The sequence below is a fragment of the Schistosoma haematobium genome, chromosome 1, assembly GCF_000699445.3.
Source record: "Schistosoma haematobium chromosome 1, whole genome shotgun sequence".
NCBI classification, from domain to species: Eukaryota; Metazoa; Platyhelminthes; class Trematoda; order Strigeidida; family Schistosomatidae; genus Schistosoma; species Schistosoma haematobium.
The window spans coordinates 6372500-6399078 of record NC_067196.1 but is presented as its reverse complement, the minus strand read 5'-3'; the positions used below and the strand labels follow the sequence as shown (position 1 = coordinate 6399078).

Here is a 26579-nt window from a genome sequence, read left to right as displayed (position 1 = left end):
GCTTTGTGACCTATCAATTTGGATAGATATTATTTTAACTAATCACGTTAATCAGGGAGTGTAAAGTATCTTCAAGAAAGAAAGTTTAATAAATATACTTAGTAAAACCAATGACTAGAAATTCAATATCCCTATGATTTCATCAGTGAGATGGCATAGTCAATGATGTAAGCATATTCAAGGCGATTTCAGAGGAGAATTCATTGCTGATGTAACGAACATAAAATTGTAGTAATTTTGTTTCACTGAGATGGAAACACATTAATCCAGAGTCTCGATAATTTACTTGCAATGTGATTCATATAGGAAGATTTAGAGTGAAACAGTTTGACTTTAAATATAGTTATGCATGTTATAACTAGATGTTTCTGTACATTGGGTTGCATTAGTGGATGAAAACGATAACGTACTCAGTATTTTAGAGAAAAAGATTTGATACATTTGAAGCATCTCCTTTAATAAATAAAAGTTCTAGCTTAATCGATCTACATTTGTACTTTGAAGTACAACCATAAGCAAGAGTGAGAAGTGCATAAAGCCGCAGAAATAATTTCAACCTAAGCTTATCGCTCATGAGAACAATACTCAGAATATAAGTACGGTATTCTAGGAATAGTCAGACACATTTTTCGCACATCAAAATATGAGTCGTTTTTATAGGGGTCACGTAGTATACAAGAGCACCGCGAAGTTGAATCTACTTGTTTCCGTAGCTATTCGATTAGTCCTCCCTGTCTCCCACATAGTCCGGACATTCAACGTACCTATATTAATTGTTGCTCTGCTTGTTAGAAGCGGCATCAACCTAATGACTTCCGAAGAATCTCGCCTTTCACTATGAGGCGTCATAATTCTTCTGAGTGAAGATCTTCCAACTCCCATAATTTAAACTGTTTATTCTGGTTAGCGTTTTTTGGCAAGGTTGTTTTCTACGGGATGAGGTCGCTGATTCAATGTCCAACCCTCCTCCTTTACCTGGGCTTAGGAAATATATAGTAAACCAGAGAGACCAACCAGGGACAAATAATGCAAATCAATCAGAGATTCCACAACAGAGGAACAGATGGGCAGAATACTTCCAGCAACTCTTGAATAAACCAGCTCCAATGAATCCACCGGACAACGAAACAGCACAAACAGACCTTCCTATAGTTGCCATCCTACCAACGAAGCCAGCACGGCGATGGGAAAAATCAAGAGCGGGAAAGCAGAAAGATCAGACAATGTAACAGCCGGAGCATTGACGTCAGACATAGAAGTAACGGTAAAAATGCTCCACGTTCTATTCGGGAAGATTTGGGAGGAGGAACAAGTGCTGACAGACTGGAAAGAAGCATATCTCATCAAGATACCAAAGGAAGATCTGAGCAAATGCCAGAATTATAGAGGCACCACACTACTGTCAGTACCAGGAAGTTTTCAATAGAATGTTACCCAACCAGATGAAAGACTCAGTGGACGTCTGACTACGAGATCAACAGGCCGGATTCCGTATAGGTCGGTCGTACGCAGATCATATCTAATATTACGATCAGCGTTGAACAATCAATTGGATAGAACTCGTCAATATAAATCATTTGACAGTATGGATAGGAGGACCTTATGGACACTGGTGTACCTGGGCAAATCGTCAACATCATACGAAATTCATACGGCGGACTACACTGCAAATTCGTGAATGGAGGAAAACTGACAGACGCATTCCAAGTAAGAACTGGAGTCAGACAAAGTTGCTTACTCTCTTCCTTTCTATTTCTTCTGATGGTTGATTGCATTTTGAAGTCCTCTACATCTAACGAGAAGCACCGAATACAATGGACAGCTTAGATGCAACTGGGTGATTTGCAGTTCGCAGATGACCTGACCCTTCTATACCATACACCAACAAGTGAGGGTGAAGACAACCAGTGTGGAAAGAGCCTCAACATACACAACGGAAAAAGCAAGATCTTCAAATACAACACGGAGAGCACCAACCCAATCACACTTGATGGAGAAGCTCTGGGAGAGGTGGAAACTTCCACGCATCTGGGTAGCTTCATTGATAAAGAAGGATGATTTGATGCAAACGTAAAGAAAGGATTGGTAGAACAAAGGCCACATTCCTACAACTGAAGAACATATGGAACTCAAAGCAACTGTTGACCAACATCAAAATCAGAATCTTCAGTGCGAACATCTAGACAGTTCTATTGTACGGAGCTAAAACTTGGAGAAATACCACAACCACCATCAAAAAAGTACAGGTATTTATAAACAATTGTCTACGCAAGATACTCAGTTTCCGTTGGTCGGATACCATCTGCAACAACCTACTGTAGGAGAGGAAAAACCAGCTTCCAGCTGAGGAAATAAGGAAAGGACGCAGGGAATGGGCAGGATATACATTGAGGAAATCACCAGACTGCATTACGAGGTAAGCCCTAACTTGAAACCCTGAATGGAAACAAAAATGAGAAAGACCAAGAAACACCGAGTCGGAAATTGAAAGTAGATATCAAAAGAATGAATAGCAACTGGAAAAGATTGCCCAGAACAAAGTTCTATTGAAAATGCAAGTAGGCGACCTATTCTCCCCCATGAGCGGTAAGGACGTAGTATACGATCCAGAAATTAAGTCAAGCTACACGCAAAACGTCAACATATAAAACATCAAGAATATTTTACAAACATAATCTTTATCAACAGCTACGCATTTCAACAATCATAAACCTACAAGAAGATCCAAAAACTCACACAAATCAATATCACTTGTATATTTTCTTCCAAATATATAAAAAAAAATTCCATTAGTAAATCAAGCATTATGGATCTACTCACAAAATGTGTGTATTTGTAATAAAGAGAAAAATATTTAGGAAAATATAAATCCAAATAGAAAAACAAAAGCCAAGAAATTTGAATACAAAGACAAAAGTTTGTTTTCTTTGTTTGTTTACTTGTTTGTTTTTGATTACACGATGGAAAAATATGGGAAACAATACAATTCTCAATAGTCTTTTATTCAACTAAAAAATACTTTACATGATTTACATGGTTTGATAAGTTTACAAGAACCCAAATGATTCGTTTTGATAAGAAGTATAGAAGGTGGAAATATTATCCAAAAGAAGTTTCATCACTCTAAGGTAGGTATATAGTTATGAAACACTCATTAATTCATATAAATACCTATGTGGTTATGATTACCAATCATTCATTATTATGATATTGAAATATTTAGTGAAAAACCGTAAACATTAAATTAGAATATGTAGGTTTGTTTTTGTCTGTTTTTCTTTCAGTAACCATGTAATAGGTGAACATAACAACATAGATATCAGGTGAATTATGTAAATAAACATATTTAATTTGTATATCATATCTTTTTGTATAAATATACACATACACAGCAAAACAAGATCATCATTTGATTATTATTATTATGATTGTTACTTATAACAGTTAATCAGTAGTATACAACACATGAGAAAATGTAAACACGTAAATGAAACAAAAAGGGGAAATCTCATTCTATAATTCTTTGGGAATTATAGAGGAAAATATTAGGAAAAGATACGAAGCTGTAGGAGAAAACATTAGAATAAACAACGAATAAATAAATATCATGAATAAAGTGAAGACATCCATTTAAGAAAAGGAAACGTTCAGTCGGGAGAGGGTTTAAAAAAGTTCCAATAAAGATCACAAAAATAAATTAAAAGATTTCACTTTACTACATATTACATTTTGGTACACTAATTTAGCTTTTCTCTGTATTATTCAAGTTTTCTCTCTCTGTGTGTGTGTGTCTCAGTTACTTTCACTAGAATATATATATACACATATAGGACAAAGTGAACCATTACAATAGATCTATACTGAATCCAACATAGTGGTAACTTCAAAATCAGTATCAATAGAATCAAAATCTTCACCAACAGCTAATGCAACAGCATCAATTGCTTCAGCTTGTTGACGAGCGAATACACCACGTAAATAATTAATTAAACAACTATCAATAAAAATTGGTCGAAGTGTATTATGATTTGAATGAGGACAAGTAAGTTTAATTAATTCTGGAATAAAATGTCTATGAATAATTTCAATAGATAAACGATCATCAGCATCTTTTTGTAAACATGAATGAATAAAATATATAAATTCAGATGAGAAACAATATACTGGTAAACGTGGAGCTGGTTGTTCTACAATATAGGTAAATAAATTGTACATACCAATAGTTGATCGACTTTTTGGATCTGTAAGTGCTGAAATGTAATGTAAGACAGAAGCTGATAAAAAGTTCAAATATATATTAAGAGTAGGTTATTTCTACAGTGAATCAACAAACCAGTATACTTAAGAATACAGAATAACAATTATTTTTAGAGAAAAAAAACTGTGAGACTTGTTTATTTTAACATCAATTATACCATGAATTGATATTCACTAAAGAACCACTGAAAACCACGGAGTACAGTAGAATATTTTAGAGGTTTTTAAGTAAGTAACAATTAATTTGAAACATATCTAAATAAGTTAAACAGATGAGATCATGAGTCAATTGAAGCTAGACCACCATGGAAAACCTGAAAGCACTGGACGGCCATTTCGTCCTAGTATGGGCTCCTCAGCAGTTATGAGGTAGTAACTCACTAATGACAATGGTGGATGTGTCGCTCAATTTCGTGGATTAGTTGAAGTTAGACATTAACACGCCGGCTCAGTGGTCTAGTTGGTTGAGCGCCTGGCGCGAGACTGACAGGTCCTGGGTTCGAATCTAGCTAGGCGGGGTCGTGAATGTGCACTGCTGAGGAGTCCCACAATAGGACGAAACGGCCATCCAGTGCTTCCAGGTTTTCCATGGTGGTCTAGCTTCAGTCGACTCATGATCTCAACTGTTTAGATTACTACAATCTCCACAAAACCCCTTCTGATATCAAAATAAATTTAACATTTAAATGAATAATACCTCAGAAGAGATATTATTGACTTGCTCCTTCGGTGAAACTAATAAAACATCTATACACACATAGTACTAACACACTTTATCCAAAGACACTGTCTGACTGTTAAGTTATAATTTGTGCTAATGTTATCAATGTACATAGGTCTACTAATTCAGACAGTTAACTTTCATGAGATATGTAATTATTATTACTATTACTGTTTCTGCTAAAGAGACCTCAGATCATCTACCATTTTTGTTATTAAATATTAATTATTTTCTAGAATGATAACCGTGACAACTTTATTGATTTATACCTCAGAGCTGACATTTTCAGATATTTGATTGGTTGTTATAACTTTTAGTCTGCTAATTTTACCAAGTGTCCCAAAGTTATGTTTTGTTTTTATATACAGAAAATTCTTTAGCTTCAAATTTAGCCTCTTGAACATCAAACTTTTTTGAGCACCCGTCTTCTCCCTATATTCCTTACCAAATTCGAATTAATTGTTACAGTTGTATGTGTGTTAGCTATCCAGTCTATCGAGTCCGCATTAAATCCAGTTCATATTAGAAAAACAATTCAATCGATCGTAATCAGTTCATCATGGATGTCCACTCTATCTATTCTTGTTTAACTTTGTCGTTGACATGCTTTTATAGATAACACTTTCCTCATCTAAATTTCCAGGGGTTGTACTTTTACCGGGAGATTCACTTGTTGATTTAGAACATGTCGATGACTAATCCTATTTGGTGAAGACGCTGACAAAATGCAGAGTCTTCTGACCACTCTAAGCAACAATGCAAGCATGTTCGGGATGCGACTCTCACCCTCGAAATGCAAAATGTTGCTTCAGGATTGGATGGCATCAACACCTGAACTAATGATAGGGAGTGAAGTAGTTAAACGTATCGACCGCTTCATTTATCTTGGAAGTCTCATCAGCCCTCGTGGTCTGGTGTGTGACGAAATCTCAGCACGGATACAGAAGGCTCAATTAGCTTTTACCAACTTGCATCATTTATGGCGTAGGCGAGATATCCGTCTACCAACCAAAGGACGTGTTTACTGCGCAGCAGTTCGTTCCGTCCTACTTTATGGCAGTGAAACATGGCCGGTAAGAGTAGCGGATATTCATAGATTACTAGTATTCGATCATAGGTGTCTTCGAAACATTGCCCGTATATCCTGGGACCATCGAGTAAGTAACGCAGTTGTTAGGAAACGGGTATTAGGTAAGGATGGCAAATCGATTAATGAAGTAGTGAGAATTCATTAGTGGAGATGGCTGAAACGTGTTACGTATGCCCAACCACCGACTGCCTCGATGTGCGATGTTCAGTGGTATAGGAGTAGATTGGAAGAAAGCTAGGGGCGGCCAGACCAAAACATGGCACAAGTCCATGAAGTCACTGACAAGTGGTCTGAGCCATGTTGGTAGGTGTAGACTACCCGGTTGGAATCCATGAAACGATAGCAACCGATGGTTAGAGACCCTGAATGACATGGCTCAAAATCGTTTGCAATGGCACAGGTGCATCCACTCTTTATGTTCTCCCAAACCTAAACTTCCGGATTCTTCATGTTCCTCTCTTTATCCTTCCAAATATATTTCACTGGATTATACTCCTTGAATAACATCTTCAAACCCTAATCGTTCCGATTACTCTTTATACTTTTACTACCTCTACCACTATGGGATTTGAATCAACAATTGTATCTGTGTGCTAATGTGGTATGACAACTTGAACTGATGTACGTACGTACGAAGTTCTACGTTGTTGCTGACTGACTGACTGATTGACTGAATCAGTAGTTAATTTAGCCTAATCCTTAGAAACTTAACAATTTCATAAATGTGAACTACATTTCCCTGTATCCAGCATTAACAAATTGTTTATAGAGTAATGAATACTTTATTTGATTTTCTTTTACTTTTTTAGTGTTATTTTCAATATTTGTTTTTATCAAATTAAGATAGATCCTAACCAGATATATATTTCTACAATAGATGTATATGCAAACTGGATAATGTTTTAACAGTCATGTTTTACACTTGTCAACAACTATATATAACTGTTTTGATATCAATATTTATTTTGGGAATATATTATACTTGTGAAAATATGTAACATTTCTAAACTAGTAAACAAGTAATATAAACCTTATGCTATGTTCAATATGTAAATAGACAAGTAAACTTTTTGTGTATCAACCTAATAAACACAGAAACACACACACACACGCGAGTAAACAAACCAAAAGAATAAATGAACAAGATTATATTTATCAGACGTTCAGAATACAAACATTAGCGTTAATATTTGATCTGATCTGATAGTGAAAAAAATAATTGCATTGTCTAATCATCATGTTATTATTCAGAAACATTAAAACTAAGCAACAAATGTAATATGATTAGTCTTATTAGTAGTCTATGCAAATTCTTCTCAGAGCTGAGAGTGACAGATACTTTGTATCTTACCAAAATAACTAAGACAATTACACATGTTTACAGACCTTTCAATATCAGTGTTATACTAAATACAATAACTGTTTTAGGAATCAATCAACTGAATCCTCTGTTTTTTAGATTCAACGATTTAATCAAGGTTTAAGAACTGATAAATTTTCACTATCCTTGTATACACTCCAACAAAATGTAGTCCAGATGAGCATTTTTATAGACTAAACGCGTGTTTGATAGATACTGTGGTGCTAACTGTAAACGTGAATGTACAGATCGGGAGTCTAGAAACAGGAGTAAATTGTCTGTATGGTTGGTGAATACTTACTGAACACAAGTGTTTCATACATCTATACATAACACTTCTAATCGGTACAAAAATACACCAAGGTTATGAATGATGTACTACTTAATGTTATCTCTTTAAAACTCAACCTTGGTAAACATGTGTACAACACTCTTGCTACTTTTACGATATCCACCTAAATTTTGATGATGTTATAGTATAATCCAAAATCATTTTGAATTTGGAGGGTTAACAAGCTCACCGTACTAAACTGATTAACAATAATGAAAAAGACCACATCTATTATTAATAAGAGATTAAGAAAAAATATCTCGTACAATGATTTATAAACAACTAGATGAAAACAGATGAATAGTACAAAGGAGAATTTGTTTCACTTACCAGGTAATAATTCACCAGTTTTTGCAGCTCTAAAATGTTCAAGCATGTTTGTTTGTTGATCTGGCGCAAATGCACGTACAAAATCAACTGGATCAATAGATGGGATCGGATATTGTCCAATAGCTAATTCCATTAATGTCAATCCAAGACTCCATATATCACTAGCTGCACTGAATAGTTCACCTGGAAACAATAGTAAATAAACATTTAACAAACAGAAAAAGACAATTTAGTAAAAGCAGTTAATAGAATATTACATTGAGTCAACGATAAAAAAACTGAAATATTATCAATACATACATACTATATATTAAAATATTTTGTAGCGAAACATTGAGATAAGAAATTGACAAGGCGAAAGTCAATCAGTCATACGAAACATGGAATCTAACATATATGTGAATCGGTTCACGTCGCCGTACCCCATAAGCACAGTGAGACAGGACTATTTCAAGACAAATTCTAAAGTGTTAAGAGGAGCAGTAGAAAAGACTAGATTCCGAACGCGGAAAAAAGGTATTTGGGGACTCAGGGAAGACAAGGAGTGAACATACCAACACCATGGCAAACGAATTTGAGCCGTCTGATTCAAAATCTCTTAACATTGGTTACGGTAATCACCCGGGTACAACACAGATAGTATACACTGAGCCACCTATTAAAATGGCTCAGGCCAAGTGTCAATGACTTCGTGAATTAGTGCCACATCTTAGTTTTGACGTTTTTAGCTTTCTTCCAACATACCCCTACGCCACACAACACCACCCATCTAAGGTTAACAGTGTTTGTGCATACGTAACACACGTCCCAACTACCTCAGTTGATGGAGATTTACTACCTCATCAACCGATTTCCCATCTTTACACAATACAATTTCTCTAGCCCAGGCATTACTTACTTGGCGGTCTCAAAATACACGAGAAATACTTCGAAGAGACCTATGACCGAATACTAGTAACCTACGAATATCCTTTATCCTTGATGACTGTGTTTGCCACTCATGAAGTACAACGGAGCGAAATACTGGGCAGTGAACTCGTCTTTCGGTTAGCAGACGGATGCCTCGTCTATGCCACAAGTGACGTAAGTTGGTAAAAGCCATTCGGGGTTTTTGAATCCATCCCCAGATTTTGTCAGACACTGAAAACAGCCCAGGGACTGATGAGACCCCCAAAAAAAGTAAAGCGGTCGGTACCCAGAAACCTCACTTCTTATCATTGATTCAGCTGCTGACGCAGGCCAGGTCCGCGGCGACATTTCGCATTTGAAGGGGGAGAATCGTATCTCAAACATACTTGTATTGCAGCTTATTGTGGTCAGAAGATCTTAAAGTCAGACGATGAAAGTGTTATCTCTAAAAAGATACCTATGAAAAATTTAGATAAAAAAATGAAGTGGATAGCCGAGACGAACACCACGTTAGGTTGAAAAAATGAGAAGTAGACGAGGGAAATTAATTTCATATTAAGTGGGAAACTGAATACGAGAAATAGTCAAAAGAGAAAACGTAAAATTAAATACTCAAAAATATGAGATGATACTTAACTTAACATTAAGAAAACAATACAAAATGAATGAAACTAAACCACTATGACCGATTTTAAGTCATATTGTGGTGTGACCTACTTATATCCACTCAGGTAGTATAAAACGATAGTCAGGAATAGAATATATTTCAGTAGAAGATCGAGAAGGCAAGAACGGAAACAGAAAGCAATCGGTATGAAAATGCACGAACAATAAAATCTGAGACGATGGACTGATATTTTACAAATTAAGTATTTACTGTATGGTTCACAGATTTTAGTGAGATATTCTGTAATTTCACGTTCTAATACATTCGGTTGTCCCCACTCGTGTTCTTATTCACTACAATATCACCTAACATTTTGAGTGAACTTCAAACAAAAATGTTCGCTCCTTAGACAGTCAATAATTTCATGGATTAATGTCACGCTGTGATTTGTCAAAAATTAAACTTTTCACAATTTTGTGTTTGAATCTTTATGAAAAAAATCATATAGATTATGAAAACACTGAAATAAAACGATTAAATTTATTTTAATGACTTAAAAGATCATAAAAGGTTTTTGAAGTGAAATTGCCCGTTATCTTTAACCAAAAGAAAAAAAAATGTAAATTAGCTCATTTCACAGGTTGAAATCATGAGTCAATTGAAGCCAGAACACCATGGAAAACCTGGAAGCACTGGACGGCCGTTTCGTCCTAGTACGGGACTCCTCAGCAGTGCGCATCCACGATCCCGCACCCCGTGGGGTTCGAGCCTAGAACCTACTGGTTTCGCGCGCGAGCTGCTGAGTCCCGTACTAGGACGAAACGGCCGTCCAGTGCTTCCAGGTTTTCCATGGTGGTCTAGCTTCAATTAACTCATGATTTCAACCTGTGAAATTTCTGAAAATCTCCACAAAACCCATTCTGATAGTTAGCTCATTTACCAGGAACTTGTGTATGAGCCACATTCTACTTGTACGAACTAATGATACTACCTGGGTAGAGAGAGGTCCGGATCTAGAACTTAATAGCTGAAAATAAAATGTTTTGGCCTATAAGTCACCTTTCCACAATATAGAGAATCATCAATTGATCAATCATAAATAACTCAATAATACCAAGTGGTATACACATCTGTTGATGAAGTAGGATCCAAGAAATGTTCTCAATTTATGGACAATGACATTGAGCTACATAGCTTAGAATCGATTATAATAGTGCAGTTACATACATAGTTAACATTTTTTCTTGAACTTAGCATTATTCCACACATTATGATTATCTTTTGATCTTGAAAATAACGAGATTTGTACATAACAGAAATTTACTTTAACTATTTTTTTTCTTATTATTGAATACATAATGCCAAAAAAATGTGCAATGAGTTAAAAAGTAAATGAATGTAATGATGAAATCAACAATTTCAAAGAAGATAAGACAAACAGTAGAAATTGTTTACATAACATAATGTCAATTCATATGAGGTAAATAAATTGAACTTATTAATTATTATTATTATATATTTATTTTATTTAAACACATAAACACTGGTGCAACGAGGCACGAAATAAATATGCGCCACACAATGCAGTGGAGCAACGTATGCAGATGTAGTCCCATGGTAGCCGGTGACTAATAATTCATTCATACAGTCACTCAGTCACCATTTGTACCCTCAGGATCTGGGGGCCCATATGCACCATTAGTTTAAAATCAGGGTTTTCCAACTCCCCTGAGTGGATCCCCCGTATCCACCAACCCGATTAATAATAATAATAATAATAATAATCAGTATTGCTAGTAAATGTATTTTTATCAAATCAAATCATAAACAAAATGTACACATAAGTAATAACTAAAATCAACAACAGAAAAAGGAACTAATTATATTTTGATCTTCTGCCAAAAGCAAACAGGTTAAAAAAAAAGAAAAAAGAAAGAAAGAAAAGAGAAGTGTTTACAATATTCCTCAATAGTTTATTAACTTTATAATGGACAAAATTAATTGTATGGTAAATTAAGAAGAAAGAAATGAAATTTTATTACAATGAAATGATGATCTTTTTTTAAGAATAAACATTAGAAAGTTAATATATACAAGAGATATTCTATGATGTTCTTACAAATGATAATATGTAGTGAATGTAATGAATAACAATTTACATAAGGCAAACTAATACAAACCTATAAAAAATTTCTTAACAAAATATGAAAATTATACACATTATAAATACATTTTTGTTTCTTACATATCTTCTTTCTATTACCCTTTACATACTCTATGATCCTTCTAATTCTGTTGTTTGGCCTTCGCCAACTTACGTCACTTATGGCGAAGATGAGATATCCGTCTATCAATAAAAGGACGAGTATACTGCGCAGCAGTTCGTTTTGTTCTACTTTATGGCTGAGAAATATGGTCATTAAGAGTAAAAGATACTCGTAAGTTACTAGTATTTGACCACAGATACCTTAGAAACATTGTTGGCATTTACTGGGATCACCGGGTAAGTAATAGTGATGTTAGAAGTAGGGTATTATGGAATGATAGTAAATCAGTTGATGGGGTTGTGAATCCTCATCGACTGAGATGGTTGGACCACGTATTACGTATGCCTGAACACCGATTACCATGATGCGCAAGGCCATCTGCTTCATCCTCCATCTTCCCCTTAAATCTTCTACCCCCGACTATTTTATTTCTGATTCTATGATCCTCCTGATCACATTTAATTTCAATTTCAACATTTTATCTTCCCATGCTGAGCCATCCTTTCACAATGATAATTTCCCTATCTATCTTTTGGTGAATACCTAAGCCAATAACAATCAAACGATTATTAAACTTTCCTTGTTTTAAAAAACATTTTTAATACCTTTGTTTATTTAACCTCACTGTCACCATGCCTAACAGAAGTTTATTATCAGTATTATTATCATCCAGTAAAAATAAGTATATATATATTTGCGATTGTACAGCCTTGAAAAAGAATTCGCTGAAAAGAGAACTCTTCGCTAAACTAATCTTTGTTATTTAAATTCTGATTATTCTCCATTTCCTTACCTATTCTTCATAATTCGAACTTCTGTTTGCAGGTATTCTACTTATGATTCTCACTACATACTACTAATATCTGCCAGTATAAGTAGCATTCACCATAAAAATAAAATTAACTATCCAATATAATCAGAATGGGTTTTGTGGAGATCTTATTAATTTCAATAGTTGAAGTCATGAGTCAATTGAAGCTAGACCACCATGGAAAACCTGGGAGCACTGAACGGCCACTTCGTCCTAGCATAGTATGGGTTGAAGCTAAACATTAACACCGTTGGATTCCGGCTGTGGTCTAGTGGTCAGGCGCTCATGCGCGAGACTGAAAGGTCCTGGGTTCAAATCCCGGGAGGCGGAGTCATGGAGGAGTCCCACAATAGGACGAAACGGCAGTCCAGTGCTTACAGGCTTCCCATGGTGGTCTAGCTTCAATTGACTTATGATCTCAACTATTGAGATTCGTTGAATTAATTTCTGATTTCCAATATAAAGATTTACAATAGACGTTATACTATATCCGCAAACGCGATATCCAGGAAAGACTCTATTTTTTTTTCGCGTATATTGACTTAAAGTGAATTTCTTTATCAATTATCAATACATTTCCACTTGTGTTGATTCATTCCCATATGAAGTTCATTTATTGAGTTTCAATGTGTTTCACTGTACTAATCAATTCACTATTATTGAAGTAATGATGAATGAGTTGAGATTAATTAATATATTACTGGATGAAAGTAGATGTAAATTTATTGTTCTTTGGTTTCTCACATTCTTATTAACAGGATTTGTGTTTTGGAAAGGAATGGGCTGGAAGAAAATAAACAGTTGTAATGTTGTAATAGACGGTATCGAAGTTGTTCTTAAAGTTATCGCTGCAATCTCACTCCTTAACAGAGTTGAATTATATTCCTGAGTTTATAATCTTGATTGTGAGTTTTAACCGAAATAGATTACCACTTATTACAGAACCATTTATTACTTACGAATATTTCCATACAAATATTCTAAGAAATCAAAACAGTTTTCTGATTTGATCAACGTCAAATGAGTTATTTCAATGAATTTAACACAAACCTGATAGCAAAATTGTTCCTAATTATCAACTTAAAAATATCAAAAAAAAACTAGAGTCATTCAAATCAGATCAAAAATACAGTACATATCGAGGTGTTACCTACCTGCCAGACGTTCAGGTGCTATGTAAGTGGAGAATCCTAAAAATCCAGAAGCTACATATTCACTCAGCTGCAAACTGACGACAAAATCACATAATTTAATAGTACCAGCACGATTAATGAGTATATTGGATGGTTTCAAATTACTAAAAACAATAAATTTCAAAAACAATTCAAACAATAAGCGAGTTAGTGTAAGTTGTTTGTGGAGTTTGTAGTTCACTATGCAAACTGACTTTCCTTAGATAACCAATGAAAACCATAAAGCACGGGACAGATGCTTCACCTTAGTATGAGACTCCTCAAGAGTATGCATTCAGGACACATCCGGGGATTGAACCGAGGACATTAGGGTCTTATGGAGTGAGTCTGACGTTTATACCACGGAATCGGTGTATCCAGTGGATTTGCACCAATGTCATTTAAAGATGGTTGTGAGATAACACAAACTGACTAGATTCAGAAACGTAAACCACTGGGATTCTGACTCTCATTGATCTAGAGATTAAACACTTCCTTAAAGATTGGAAAATCCTAGGTCCGATGCCTAATAGGAATGTGGATTCCAATCCTAGGACAAAGCAGCAATATATCCAATACTATCTGATTTTCGTTGGTAGTCTAACTAAGGTTAGTTTGTGATGCAAAATAAGCGACTCATAACAGATTTTCACTGAAACTGAAAGAAAACTCTCTCAATGTATGAAATTATTATTATTACTATTATTATTTAAACATAAAAATTGGTACAAGGAGGCACCGAATAAATATGCACCACATAAATCATTCGATTTGTGTGAGGGCTGGAATACTGCTCGGGTGCCCAAACCGAAGCAGGTGGTTTTCTCAGGGGGTCACACCCCGAGCCTTCGACCTAAAGGTCTAATCCGCAAGAGTGGAGCAGCGTCAGGAGATAAAGTACCATGGTAACTAGTGACCAGTAATTGGTTCACACGCCATCTTTCCCTCAGGATCTGGGAGCCCCTGCGCACTAGTTTGGAACCAGTGTTTTCCAAATCTCCTAAGTGGATGGTCCATATCCACCAACCTGGTTAAAGCGCCGGACATTCGCTTTTCATCCTCTCAATTTCGTAAAAAGCAACCCCATTGCTAGAAGGCAGTGAGTAAAACTTCCCTGGTAGTGGTTTTATGCATGTGGCCATGTGAGAGCATTTCGAGAGAGAGTGGACTCTTCCCACTCTCGGCCGTACCAGGGCATTTGGGGGTAAAATATCGTATGTATGAATTAATAACATAACAAAACAATTTTCAAAAATACTACTATTTAGTGCCACAGATGAGATCCACTAATTACGCTTTTTAATAAATATTTTCAATTGACAGCACAACAAACTATCTTTTTATTGTTATATTGACATTACTAAAATGCCTTGACGCTACGGCTGAGCATTTGAAAAAAAACTACTCATTTGTGACTTATGCAACCTAGAAATAAGTTGTACATTGTTCAGTTATTTTATGAAAAATTGAAATACTTTTCTCTATTAATAAATCGAAGAATGACAGTGCGATTAACTGTCAAGTATACTAAACCGATGAATATGGACAGTTGGTTAAAAAGGTATTCTTATAATTATCAACAACACTCATCGAATGAATATGAGCAGTTCAAAGATCATAGAAATAATTCAAATGTTTGTGGTTAATTTTAATCTTCTCAAGATGATTAGCTCTTCAGTATTCAGATGAAATAGATAATTCAGCTTTTCTGAAACTATATCATTTTAATTCTTGCTTTCAAATAAAATCTATTTAGCCATTATGAATCTTTATAAAAAGTCATAAATTACTGCGAGGGAAAAAACAAAGTAATCACCACACTTTCAAGTAGTTTTTATTACTTAGCAGCGAAATGTCTTGATGCGATAGTGGGAACATTTTAGTTAGAAATGTAATGGTCTTTCTTCAACTGGTAAATTAAACATACGACACAAAATACGACAATACGATTAAGGACATACTTCGAGTGGTTTTTTTATTTTATTTTAATACATAGACATTGGTACAAGGAGGTACCAAATACATATGCGCCACACAGATCTCATTTGGTATGTGTGAGGGCTGTGATACTGCCCGGGTGCCCAAACCGAAGTAGGTAACATTGAAAATAACAATTAATAACCTATAATAACCCGAAAATTTCCAAATCTCTCGACAAATGTAAATACAAACTAAGAGATGAAAATCCACTGAGTAAGAAAAGAGTAACATATGTATGTGGATGTCATTGTGATACACACCTTGTTTAATTCTGTAAGAATAACTAAATACCAGTCACTTACCTGAAAATTTTTAATGCATACAGCTCATGAGACAAATCTTATTTAAGCTGTTCCTATCCTAACTAATTTGCACAGAAACAATACAAGAATATTCGCTTTACAACGAAAGCCAACAGTACATGGCTTGAGTGAATAATTTTACGGATTTCCGTGAGCTACTGATTAAGTAGCATAAGTAGCATTTAGAGCTAACCAACATTTTAATTAACAATGGAAGCATATAGATAGGAAACGAGAAGTTAAACTCTGAAAACAGTAGTTCAAGAAGATATACATTTAATGGCTTTCGATAATTGGAATTCCTAAAACCGACGTATAATATCCTTTCCTTATCTCGAGAAATACGTTATGATAAATAGTAAGGCATGTTGCTCAAGTTTTCCAAGTAGTCATTTCTTACATGGTGCGTAATCCTCGCAAATATCCAAATGAAAACCAATACTATACTTGGCAACCTTAAATAGGCAGTTTTCTAGAATGACTCGGCTTCAGCTCTCAGTACTGTCAAGCGTCATCGAGGTCAATAGATACAAATGACGTTAATCTCAAAAAAACATGTCCATGACATATGTTGAGAAGACATCTTAATTCTGAAAGATTAAACACATCTAATTTGAATAGTTTATGCGTTACTTTCGAGTTCGTTTACGAGGAATAAATAGGTGATAAGTTGAAACACTTTACTACTTAGATTAATAAGTTAATGTTCAGTTTCTTCTTGAGGCCTAACTATTCGATTATCAGACACTTGACAAAAACTTACCAACTTTGGTCTAGGAAACCTGGTGATATCATAAGTACAACATGCGAATTACGGAGTTAGAGGGGGTTTTCAAAGTTTAATTGTTTATTGGGTATTTGATCCACAATGAAAGACTTCGACTACCTGTTAAACATTGTAACTAGATGTAAGTACGAGTAGTTGAGTAAGACAATGTTTATTTGAAAATTTGCTTCTGCACTTAGTCAAACCTAAGCTTAGAAAGCTAGAAATCTACTTTCAAAAGTAGCTGACCAACGAGTATCAGACTGACATGCTATGTTTAAATATGTTTAATTCATTCAGCCCTTACAAATGACTACCGAGAACTGTTTATGTGACTCTTCCAAAACAAGTTAATCCAAACTGTTTTCCCCTTATAAGAAAAATATTACATTGACCATTACTCACCGATGAAACATATGCAACTCTTGCCAGAGGTAAAGTAGACCTGATACAACTGAATCAGCAATATGAATTATAATTGGTTCAGGGAAACGTCCTACCATTTTCAATAGTAAGTCCATTCCACCAACATCCATATACTCCATATATATACTTATTAAACATTCAGAATGTATTGCTCCATGAAATTCAATTATATGTGGTGATATACACTCCCAAAGGACCTAATTAAAATTAAAACGGAAATAATTACATATTTATAGGAAATAAAGAAAACAAGATTTACCCTAAATATAATCATCATTATGACAAAGTAATTTATCCGTATACTTTGGTTCTTGGATTTGATCAAAGAATAAAACTGTTGAGTCGGCTTTCCGAGAACTGCAACGGAGCCTCCAGAGGCTCTAAAGGAGCCGAAGAGTCCTAGCCAATCAGAGCATGATGGAGCTTTCTAGAATGTCAACGTGGCGTGCTACTATTGGTCAGTAGCATAATATGTCTGTTAGCGGATTGGTCAAAATATGATGTTGATTTAACAAATGTTAACATTTATAAATACCCGTGTTTTTCTGTACAAAAATGAACCTTTGGAGTAAAGTGTTTTTCGCTTATTTTGCGCCTTTTCTCTCGAGTTCAAGTCGCTGTGTAGTTCTAGTTTGGGGTTACGAGAATAGCTTATGAACCGAATAAAGCGTTCAAATTAACAAGACTTATCAAAAATCCAATAGTTAAATAAACCAATAAAATATTACAGGTTGTATATCTGAAGCAGGTTATCATAATGAGCTAAATTTAGGTATCGCACTTGATAAAGGTTTCTACGTACCAACAAAATTTTAGAGAATTCGTGTAATTTTAATTTAAACTGTCCTAGTTCCATAAATTCATAAAGATGTAAAGAATCTCTTAAATCTCAAAATAAACATGTATCGTCCCGAGATTTTCAATGTGATCCAAGTAATATTATCAGTCAATAACTTTATAAACTGATATCATTTATCTGACTGATCATTCTCTGATTTGGTTCGATCATCCGGATAATACTAGCCATCACACATAAATTGTATGGCTCAAAGCAGAGCGCATGACTGTGTGCCTGTTGAGTAAATCATTCTCTCTTCAGAGTTCATATACCTCCCCCAACCCTATCATCAGTACTTGGTACAAAATACATTGATGAGAAAAAGATAGGTGAGGTTGAATAACAATATTATTTAACATGAATACATGTAATATCATAAAATAAATAAAAATGAAAAAGAAAAACTTGAACTACTTGTAAATCTCTAACAATCTGTGCTCTTGTAGTAGTTTTTACATCTAATTCAAATGTTTTTCTAATTAAAAATGTACCAGATGATTTATGTTGTAATTTTGTTACAATTCCACCATTACCACGACCTAATTCAGATATTAATAATAAATCATCTATATTGAAATCTGGTACTAAACGTCGACGACCAGAATCACCTGGACTTGATGTTTGTGAATATTCAATAGATGTTGCATTAGATGAACTACTTAATGAATTGTTATTATTAGTTGGACTTTTACAACGTGTAAATGTTTGAAGTGTTTCTGATTTATTCTCATGATTGGTTGATTGTGAATTTATAGTTGTAGAGCTGTAGAAAATAAATAGAGAAATATAAGTGATAGTAGAATTATATAATCAATGAAAGCATGAGTGCTATATAACATTTTAAAACTTAGGAAATGAAGTAAGCACTGGAATCAGAGTTATTCTTTCTAAATCTAGCTATGAAACCTCTAGGTTTTAAGTTAAGTCACAAAATAAGTTGATAAGTTGCAAGCTCATTAACTTTGGATTTCAATACGCTAGTAAATTAACTTAAATTATATTCTTTAACAAGTTAAACAGTATTTATCAACAGGTTAGCTGATTCAGCAAAGTAGATGAAGACTGAACAGATAAATGAACCTACATGTTCCCCGTCGAATGATTTACAAGATTTCATAATTGATATATTTGATAATGAATTTACGATCATTATAGTCTCTTGAGGACTCACTATTCCTAAATTTACAGAATATCAATTTATAAAGAAGGGACGCTACGCCCTTAACCAAATCGATTCTCTAAACTCATAAATTGCCGAGATGGTAAAAAATATCAACGAGAGAATTTACGTGGTAGGAGATCTCCCTGATAAATTAAGAGAACAATATCTGGACTATGTGGAGATTATTGTTAACTCAAGAAAAGAAAAGAATGAAACTTAAGAAAAATCTAGACAAACAGATTCCAGAAATGAAATTTCCATCTAATCCAAGTCAGTACGTACACAATTTCTCTAATGTTATGCTGGATAAAACTGCGTTAGAAGCGTTATCATTAGGCCCTAAGTTTTGTGACTTTAAGAAAAGTCAATAAAATGGACGTTGAAATTCGATTCGAAACTCTTTATACTCAAACGGCAGAACTAGTAACTTCATCAAAAGATAATGTCGAAAGGTTTAAATCAACACTTGTCGACTGTTGTTTTAAATACTTAAATCATAGACATAACACGAAGGGGATTTTGACGAAAAAAAATACAGAAGCTGTAAGAAAACTTGAAACTAATGACAATTGATTAATCACGAAACCGGACAAAGAACATGGGATAGTACTCATGGATGAAAATAACTACATAAACAAAATGAAAGCCCTTTTAAATGATAAAAGTAAATTTCAGAAACTGGCTGTGAAGAACGACGTAGCAGATAAGATTGAAAAGAAATTAACAGATTCACTGAAAGAAATTAAACAACAAGGTTTTATTTCAGAAAAGGTGTTCGAAATGTTGAAACCTACAGGAACGATTACACCAAGACTATATGGCCTACCAAAAATACACAAAAGTGGTTTGCCCCTTCGACCAGTTTTAGATATGAATAAATCAGCGTATCATACTATAGCAAAATGGTTGGTGCAAATTCTTAAACCATTACACAAAGAAATTGTCAAGAATAGTGTCAAGGATTCTTTTGAATTTGTTGAGAACATAAAAAATCTATCAGTCAAGAATAATTTCATGATATCACTTGATGTATCATCCTTATTCACTAACATTCCACTACTGGAAACGGTTGATTTTATTTGCAATGAATTAACAGGGAGGCGCATAGAAACCTCGATTACAGCATCCGCGATAAAACAGTTTATTCTTAGATGTACAATGAATGTTCAATTCCGATTTGACAACGAATACTATAGACAACTAGATGGAGTTGCCATGGGATCACCGTTGGGCCTACTACTGGCTGATATTTTCCTTGCAAAACTGGAAAAGCTCAATTCGTTCCTTCTTTATTTACCAAATGGCAAAATAGGAATTTTCACTATATCAATTTATGTTCGGTAGTAGAACTACGAGATAATCTAAAGTTGGATGACAATATATTCCTAAAAGAATCAAGATAGAAGGCATATTTCTTTTTGTAGTCCCAATGAACTTTATTGAATGAAATTAATTACACCATAAATAGTATTTTAAAAGAGATTTCTGTTCACTCATCTTACGATGGGGTCAAAAATGGGGATCATAATTTCGACTGTGTGATTTCTATTTGATATTACTTCCACTTTTAATTCGATGTGACAAGTTAGTATTATATTTGTTTTATTTTCAGCATAGTATTTTGTTCGGGATACTATGAATTTTATTCCAATGAGATGCTTATTTAGAATAATATTGCTCGTATTAATTTAGCGTGAACTTCGTCCATTATGATATGCACAATAAGCTTTATATTAATTCTGTGTATCTACCCTATATGTGAGATTTGTTAACTAATCATCACATGTGAGTAAAATCGATACATTAATGAGTCTATTTATCAAAGAGATAGATGTGTTTTGAAAGGTAAAACAAATTTTCATCAATGCCAGCTTTGTTTTCTAATTAGCACTATGCGAATCGGAGTATTCTCCTTATCCAAGTATTATTAGTCTCGTGGTTACAACGATTTAGAAAATGTTACTGTAAAAATAGCTAAAGATCTAAATTACAAAAAACTTCCAACATATATTTCTGATCTTACAATTTTGTATGTAATTTATTAATTGTGGAAAGAGAATAAATAAATTATGATGAAATGTTCACTAATCATACCAACTGAACAGTCAGGCTATGTGAAATGAAGTTAGCGATTAACAAACATTTGTTATGTTAAACTGAACAAGCAGAAAGTCTACATCTACCACCACACATGACTCAGATCTATAGCCAGTGATTTTCACAGACTAGTACCATGTTTTGGTTTAGCTGTCCATAGCTTACAATTGATCTGTTCCCATACTAACCGAAAAATTGCACTGAATTAATAGGATTAGATCTAAGATCTAGAATTAAACACAATGGTTATGACGGCGAAGTCTTCACGCAACAAACACTAAAGAGTTTAACTCTATATAAAGTGTGCTATGGCGATATCAACACGTTTCAAGAAGAAAAAACACCCAAAAGATAGTGAGGTTGCAGCTCATTAGTTTATATAAACAGCTTTCAAATATCGAGTCATAAGTAAGAAAATTGAGAGATTTCAATGTAGTGGCCCGTTAATCTGACTCCGATTTGATTGTATGAAGTTAACAAAATAAACACTCCGCCTACTGTTGTATACAATTATCGACTTAATTCGCGTTACAGAATAACAAAGTAAAACAAGCCAAACACGAGAATGAATTTTGAACACGCATATTTGATACAATCGTTACTCCAGACCGATAATAAGAATGAGGAACAGAGAAGGCAAGTTTGTCAACTCAGTTTGATAAAACGTGACTCAATATTTATAACCAGACAAAAGTAAGCTAAAGACACGTGACGAATGAGGTAAGCAATACACATACATATGTTTATGTAAAAACAGTCAAGGTTAATAAGCGAATAACTGAAAAGGTCAAACTGTGACTCAAGAAGAGTAAATAAATTAGTCCGTTCGGAAGCTAGAATAACCCTTGTGGGCTTGACATAGTACTAACCACCACACACGATAAATGAGGCTAGGATACTAATACAGTTGTATGTGTACTACATAATCATGACTTTCTGGAAAGATTAAAATAATATGAACGAAATCTGTCAGAGGTGTACTGAGAAAATTAAAACTGCTAAGATCAAGCAAGAATATAGGATGGAGTAAAACGGGGAAAAACAGAGCATGATAAGAGAGACGGGAAATAGTTTATCCTTTGAATTGGGGAAACTTACGCATCTGTCTCATCTGTGAGTGATTCTGAGATAGTGATAGACACTGTTTCTTGTGAAACATCTTCAACAAGAACCTGAAAAACACACAAAAGGGAAGATAAAATATACCTCTATCTTCATAAGCCATGTGAGTAAGTAATCTAAACATCACTGTGTATCAATACAAATTTAAGTTATTAGAGCTTGTGAGTTATCGTTTTATACACATGAAAACAACTATAAAAGAATTATAGATGAGATCTACACTTGGGACTCTCTAGTCATAAAACAAAACTTTACATATAGTTGTGCCCAAATCACATTCAGTGGCATTCAGATACACTAAAAGTTAGACGAGTGAGAAGCCCATATTCTCTCTTTCGAAGCACTTTTGTATGACTAAACACAGCGCTAACAGAAAAGTTTTACGTGATTTCTGTGTGATGGCTGTCAAGATGAAAAATGCACGTTGTTCGGACCTCGGCCTTGGTTAATAGACATTAAAGACCAGGTAAGAAGTTAAATACTTTAGATCATAAATTAATTAACCCAAAAGTGCATTGAAATCCCAGCGAAATCCTAATTGGTAATTGGTTGTCCTGAACATGAAACCCATCAAATTCTTTCAAATTATTGAAGTAAAGGGTCAAAATGATACCAATATAAGCAGTCAAAAAAATACTGAAATTTCTATACAGTTGATTAGGAAAAACAACGATCGAAAACAACCTAAATAACATCCTAACGTGAAAATTATAATAAAATAGGTTTCGCATTGGACTCTAAGATGTTTTACAACATTCCTACTGCATAAAGCGGTTATTCGTTGATGGAAGTTTTGGTTTTTTCAGTCAGACGAGAGTTACAGAGATACAAAAGCAATATCAAGCAAAAACGTAATTGCAAGAAAGGCAGATAAATAATAAGAAACGAAAAATATCTCTTCCGCTTTGGTGTGGCAGTTTATATTACTGGTATGAATAGTCACCAAGTGTGAATATTCATATTAGCAAAAGTAACGACCAAGATTTAGAGACAAAACAGTCCCTTCAAATTGACCTCGATCATCAATTATTGCAGTTTTTGGAAAAGACCAAGAATTTTGCAGATAATCACAATATTACCAGTTTAACTTACGAGGTTCGTCATTTGAGTGACCATTAAAGGCATTAATTTAACTTGAAGCAATTAACGGTTAGTCAGTCATACGCAACGTAGAACTCGGCATACATATGCGCAGGTTAGACGTTCCATACCATATTAGCAAAGCGAGACAGAACTATCAAGACAAATCCCAGAGTAGTAAAGTAGTAATTGTACCAGAAGGAGTAGAAAAGATCAGGTATAAACGATACGATCAGAGTATTAGGGAAAAATTTGTGTAATAAAAAAAAGGAATAATTTCGTAACTCAAGATTCAAGAGAAGGCAAAGAACCAATACATCCCCACCACTGTGGTCAATTCTGATCAATGCCACCCAGTGTCATTAGCCACTGGTTATAATAACTGTCCCGACGCCAATCAGATAGTCTGGACTAAATAACATGGTTTAGTCTAACTATTAATAACTTCCTTGGAAGCCTGAAAATAGAGGTACAAAACTTGGTCAAAACTGTCCGGAACACACCTTCAATTCATTAGGTGATGAAACACTAGCAAACTAATCAGAGGCTTCACGAAGCCCACATTCTTTGACCCGATGGTAGTATTCAACTTAGTTATCATGTTTTGTGGAAATTCGTCCAACAAATATATTACCCTACTAAGACCTTTTACTCAGAACGATAATCCCGTATGGGATAATGAAAGCATCCGGTTTGATCTAACGACGAACGGTAATGGACGATGATGCCAGATACTGATCTTACCATAAATCATTCGAATCCCCCTACCATCGAGGATTGTAGTTACTTGGATTAGTGTACTTCTATGTGGGATTTATAAGTGGATACTTACTTAAAAAGCTTACCCCCTCTCCCCAATATTCTAACTAGCCGCCAAAATCCTTATGAACATGACATTTTTTGACAGGCTTGTTTTGACAGCATGTTTTTGTTTTGTATTTCTTCGTATAGTCTGTTGAAAAGTGAATAATAAATCCTGTGCTTTTCATACTTGACATAAGTGTACAAGCAAATATGAAACCAGGGTTAACGTAAATACAAATTCAATGCTCGAGGATAAATATCTTGGTAAATCAGTCAAATAGATAACGTGTTTAGGCCTTTTTCTAAGTAGCCTAATAAACCATTTGTACTTGTGGATATTACGAAAGTCAGTTTGTCAGGTGGTGAAAAACTACCTAACTATCCTGCAACAAATGATATTCAGATAATGTAGTTCAGTACAAAAAAAACAGTTGAGGTACCTTCTCAGATTGAGTTTCTAGATCTTCGCCAGCAGATGTTTTATCAAGTCTCGATGTTTGGTCGACAACCATAGGTAATATTGCATACCATACGGTAATCGACTAAAACGAGATGGAAATTATGCAAAGTACGAAGCCCGTTGAAACCTATAGAGATTGTATACAAAACAAAACGTAAAGATTGTGAGGGTAGCTAGAAAACATTTACCATGCTATTAAAAGTCGTAGAAATAAGAGAAAAACAAGAAATCAAAACAGTAGTTTTAAATGACAACAATTATCCGTGTGATATGTAAATTTTAACTTGAACTTTCCTATGACATTACTATTACCCTTCAACTAGTACTTGTATGGGGAGTGACTGATGCATGAATGATCATATATACTGTCTACTGGTTTGTATATTCTGTTGTTTCTACATACGTTTTAATGTGAACACGATTATCTTTTGTTCTTAGACATTAAGGTCATTAAATGTTGTATGATAAAAGTATAATATACTGACGGCCTTGAAATCGACAATCAGAATTAAGATAATACCATGATTAGTTTGGGTAAAGTTCAGAGTGAAGCAGTAGATAACGTGTACGCTGTTATTAACCAAGTGCAAATTGTCAGTAGCTACGTGGATAACGAGATGGCGTTTGAAGCAAACAGTACTGGGTTCGAGTCCCGGAGCAAACAACAACTCCGAGGTGCAGGTACACCCAGATGACGAGTCCCAAATAGGGCGAAATGCGCGTCCTGGATTCCTCTGCTAGCCACTATCCATCTTTGCTAATATTTAGTTCTTAAAATACTCGAAATTGACGAAACCATCTATTCTACGAGATACTGAATTCGACATCATGCTTAAGCTAAAATACACGACATACCTGCTCCTGAGGCAGATTGTGTCAACGTACTTAATGCCGTTCAATGAGCAATTAAGGGTGTTTACCAAAGCAACGTAATGTTCTCCCTTTCTCAAAGTCGCACTAAGTTTCAAGAGTGTGTTAGCAGGAAGGTGGAAAGACATTGCGCTACGGCTGATGTCAGTTCGTATAGAAAACCCAAACAACAATTTAAAAACCCAACTCAAAACTCTAGCAATTATTACCTAACCCTGACCCTTTTGGATCACAACTGATGTCAGTTTGTGACGAAAACTCTATGGAATGATAAAATCAACTCAACATACCAGCCCGATTCTTAGTATATATATATATATATATACTCGTGAGGGTTAATTACAATCAAGGCTGTTATTACGTTTTATAATGTTGATTGTCGTGTAACTAAGTAGCGTTTCCTGATTGACTGATAAACCACCTAGGTTAGTTACTATATTATACTTTTACAAGTTCTATTCAACCCACAAAAATCACAAGCTAGTTATCGAGTGTCATGTGTACAAGGGGCATACGCACCTATCAATTACCAGTGGCCAAGTGTTTCATAAAGAATGTCAATGATATGACCATAAGTTTTACGGATTTATATATGCAGACAGTATAAAGGAACTAGGTAGTAGATAGCACTGTTAACATAGCTATACTTAGTATTTGTATTCAGTCAATAACCCGCCTTGGGAGAGTTCCAGAACGAAGACTAAAAGAGAAACTTACTATTTAATCATATGAAAGCTTATTAAACCAAGTAGTAAAGTCATATGAAGTGACTTCTTAACAAACACTAGGGAAAAAGTGACCCTGAAGTCTCGAATTC

General features: G+C 34.6%; 1 protein-coding gene across 1 annotated transcript; it reads right to left on the bottom strand.

Annotated features, from left to right (window-relative positions):
• On the bottom strand, positions 1-26579 carry MAP2K1_1 (Dual specificity mitogen-activated protein kinase kinase 1). Its single transcript, XM_051208857.1, has 8 exons — positions 26480-26579; positions 24873-25019; positions 22525-22598; positions 18582-18930; positions 17309-17526; positions 13838-13980; positions 8090-8272; positions 1-4250 (listed from the first exon to the last, which is right to left on the bottom strand). Exons 2-8 carry the CDS (start codon positions 24942-24944, stop codon positions 3856-3858), a joined length of 1434 nt encoding a protein of 477 aa, XP_051073023.1. The 5' UTR covers positions 24945-25019; positions 26480-26579; the 3' UTR covers positions 1-3855.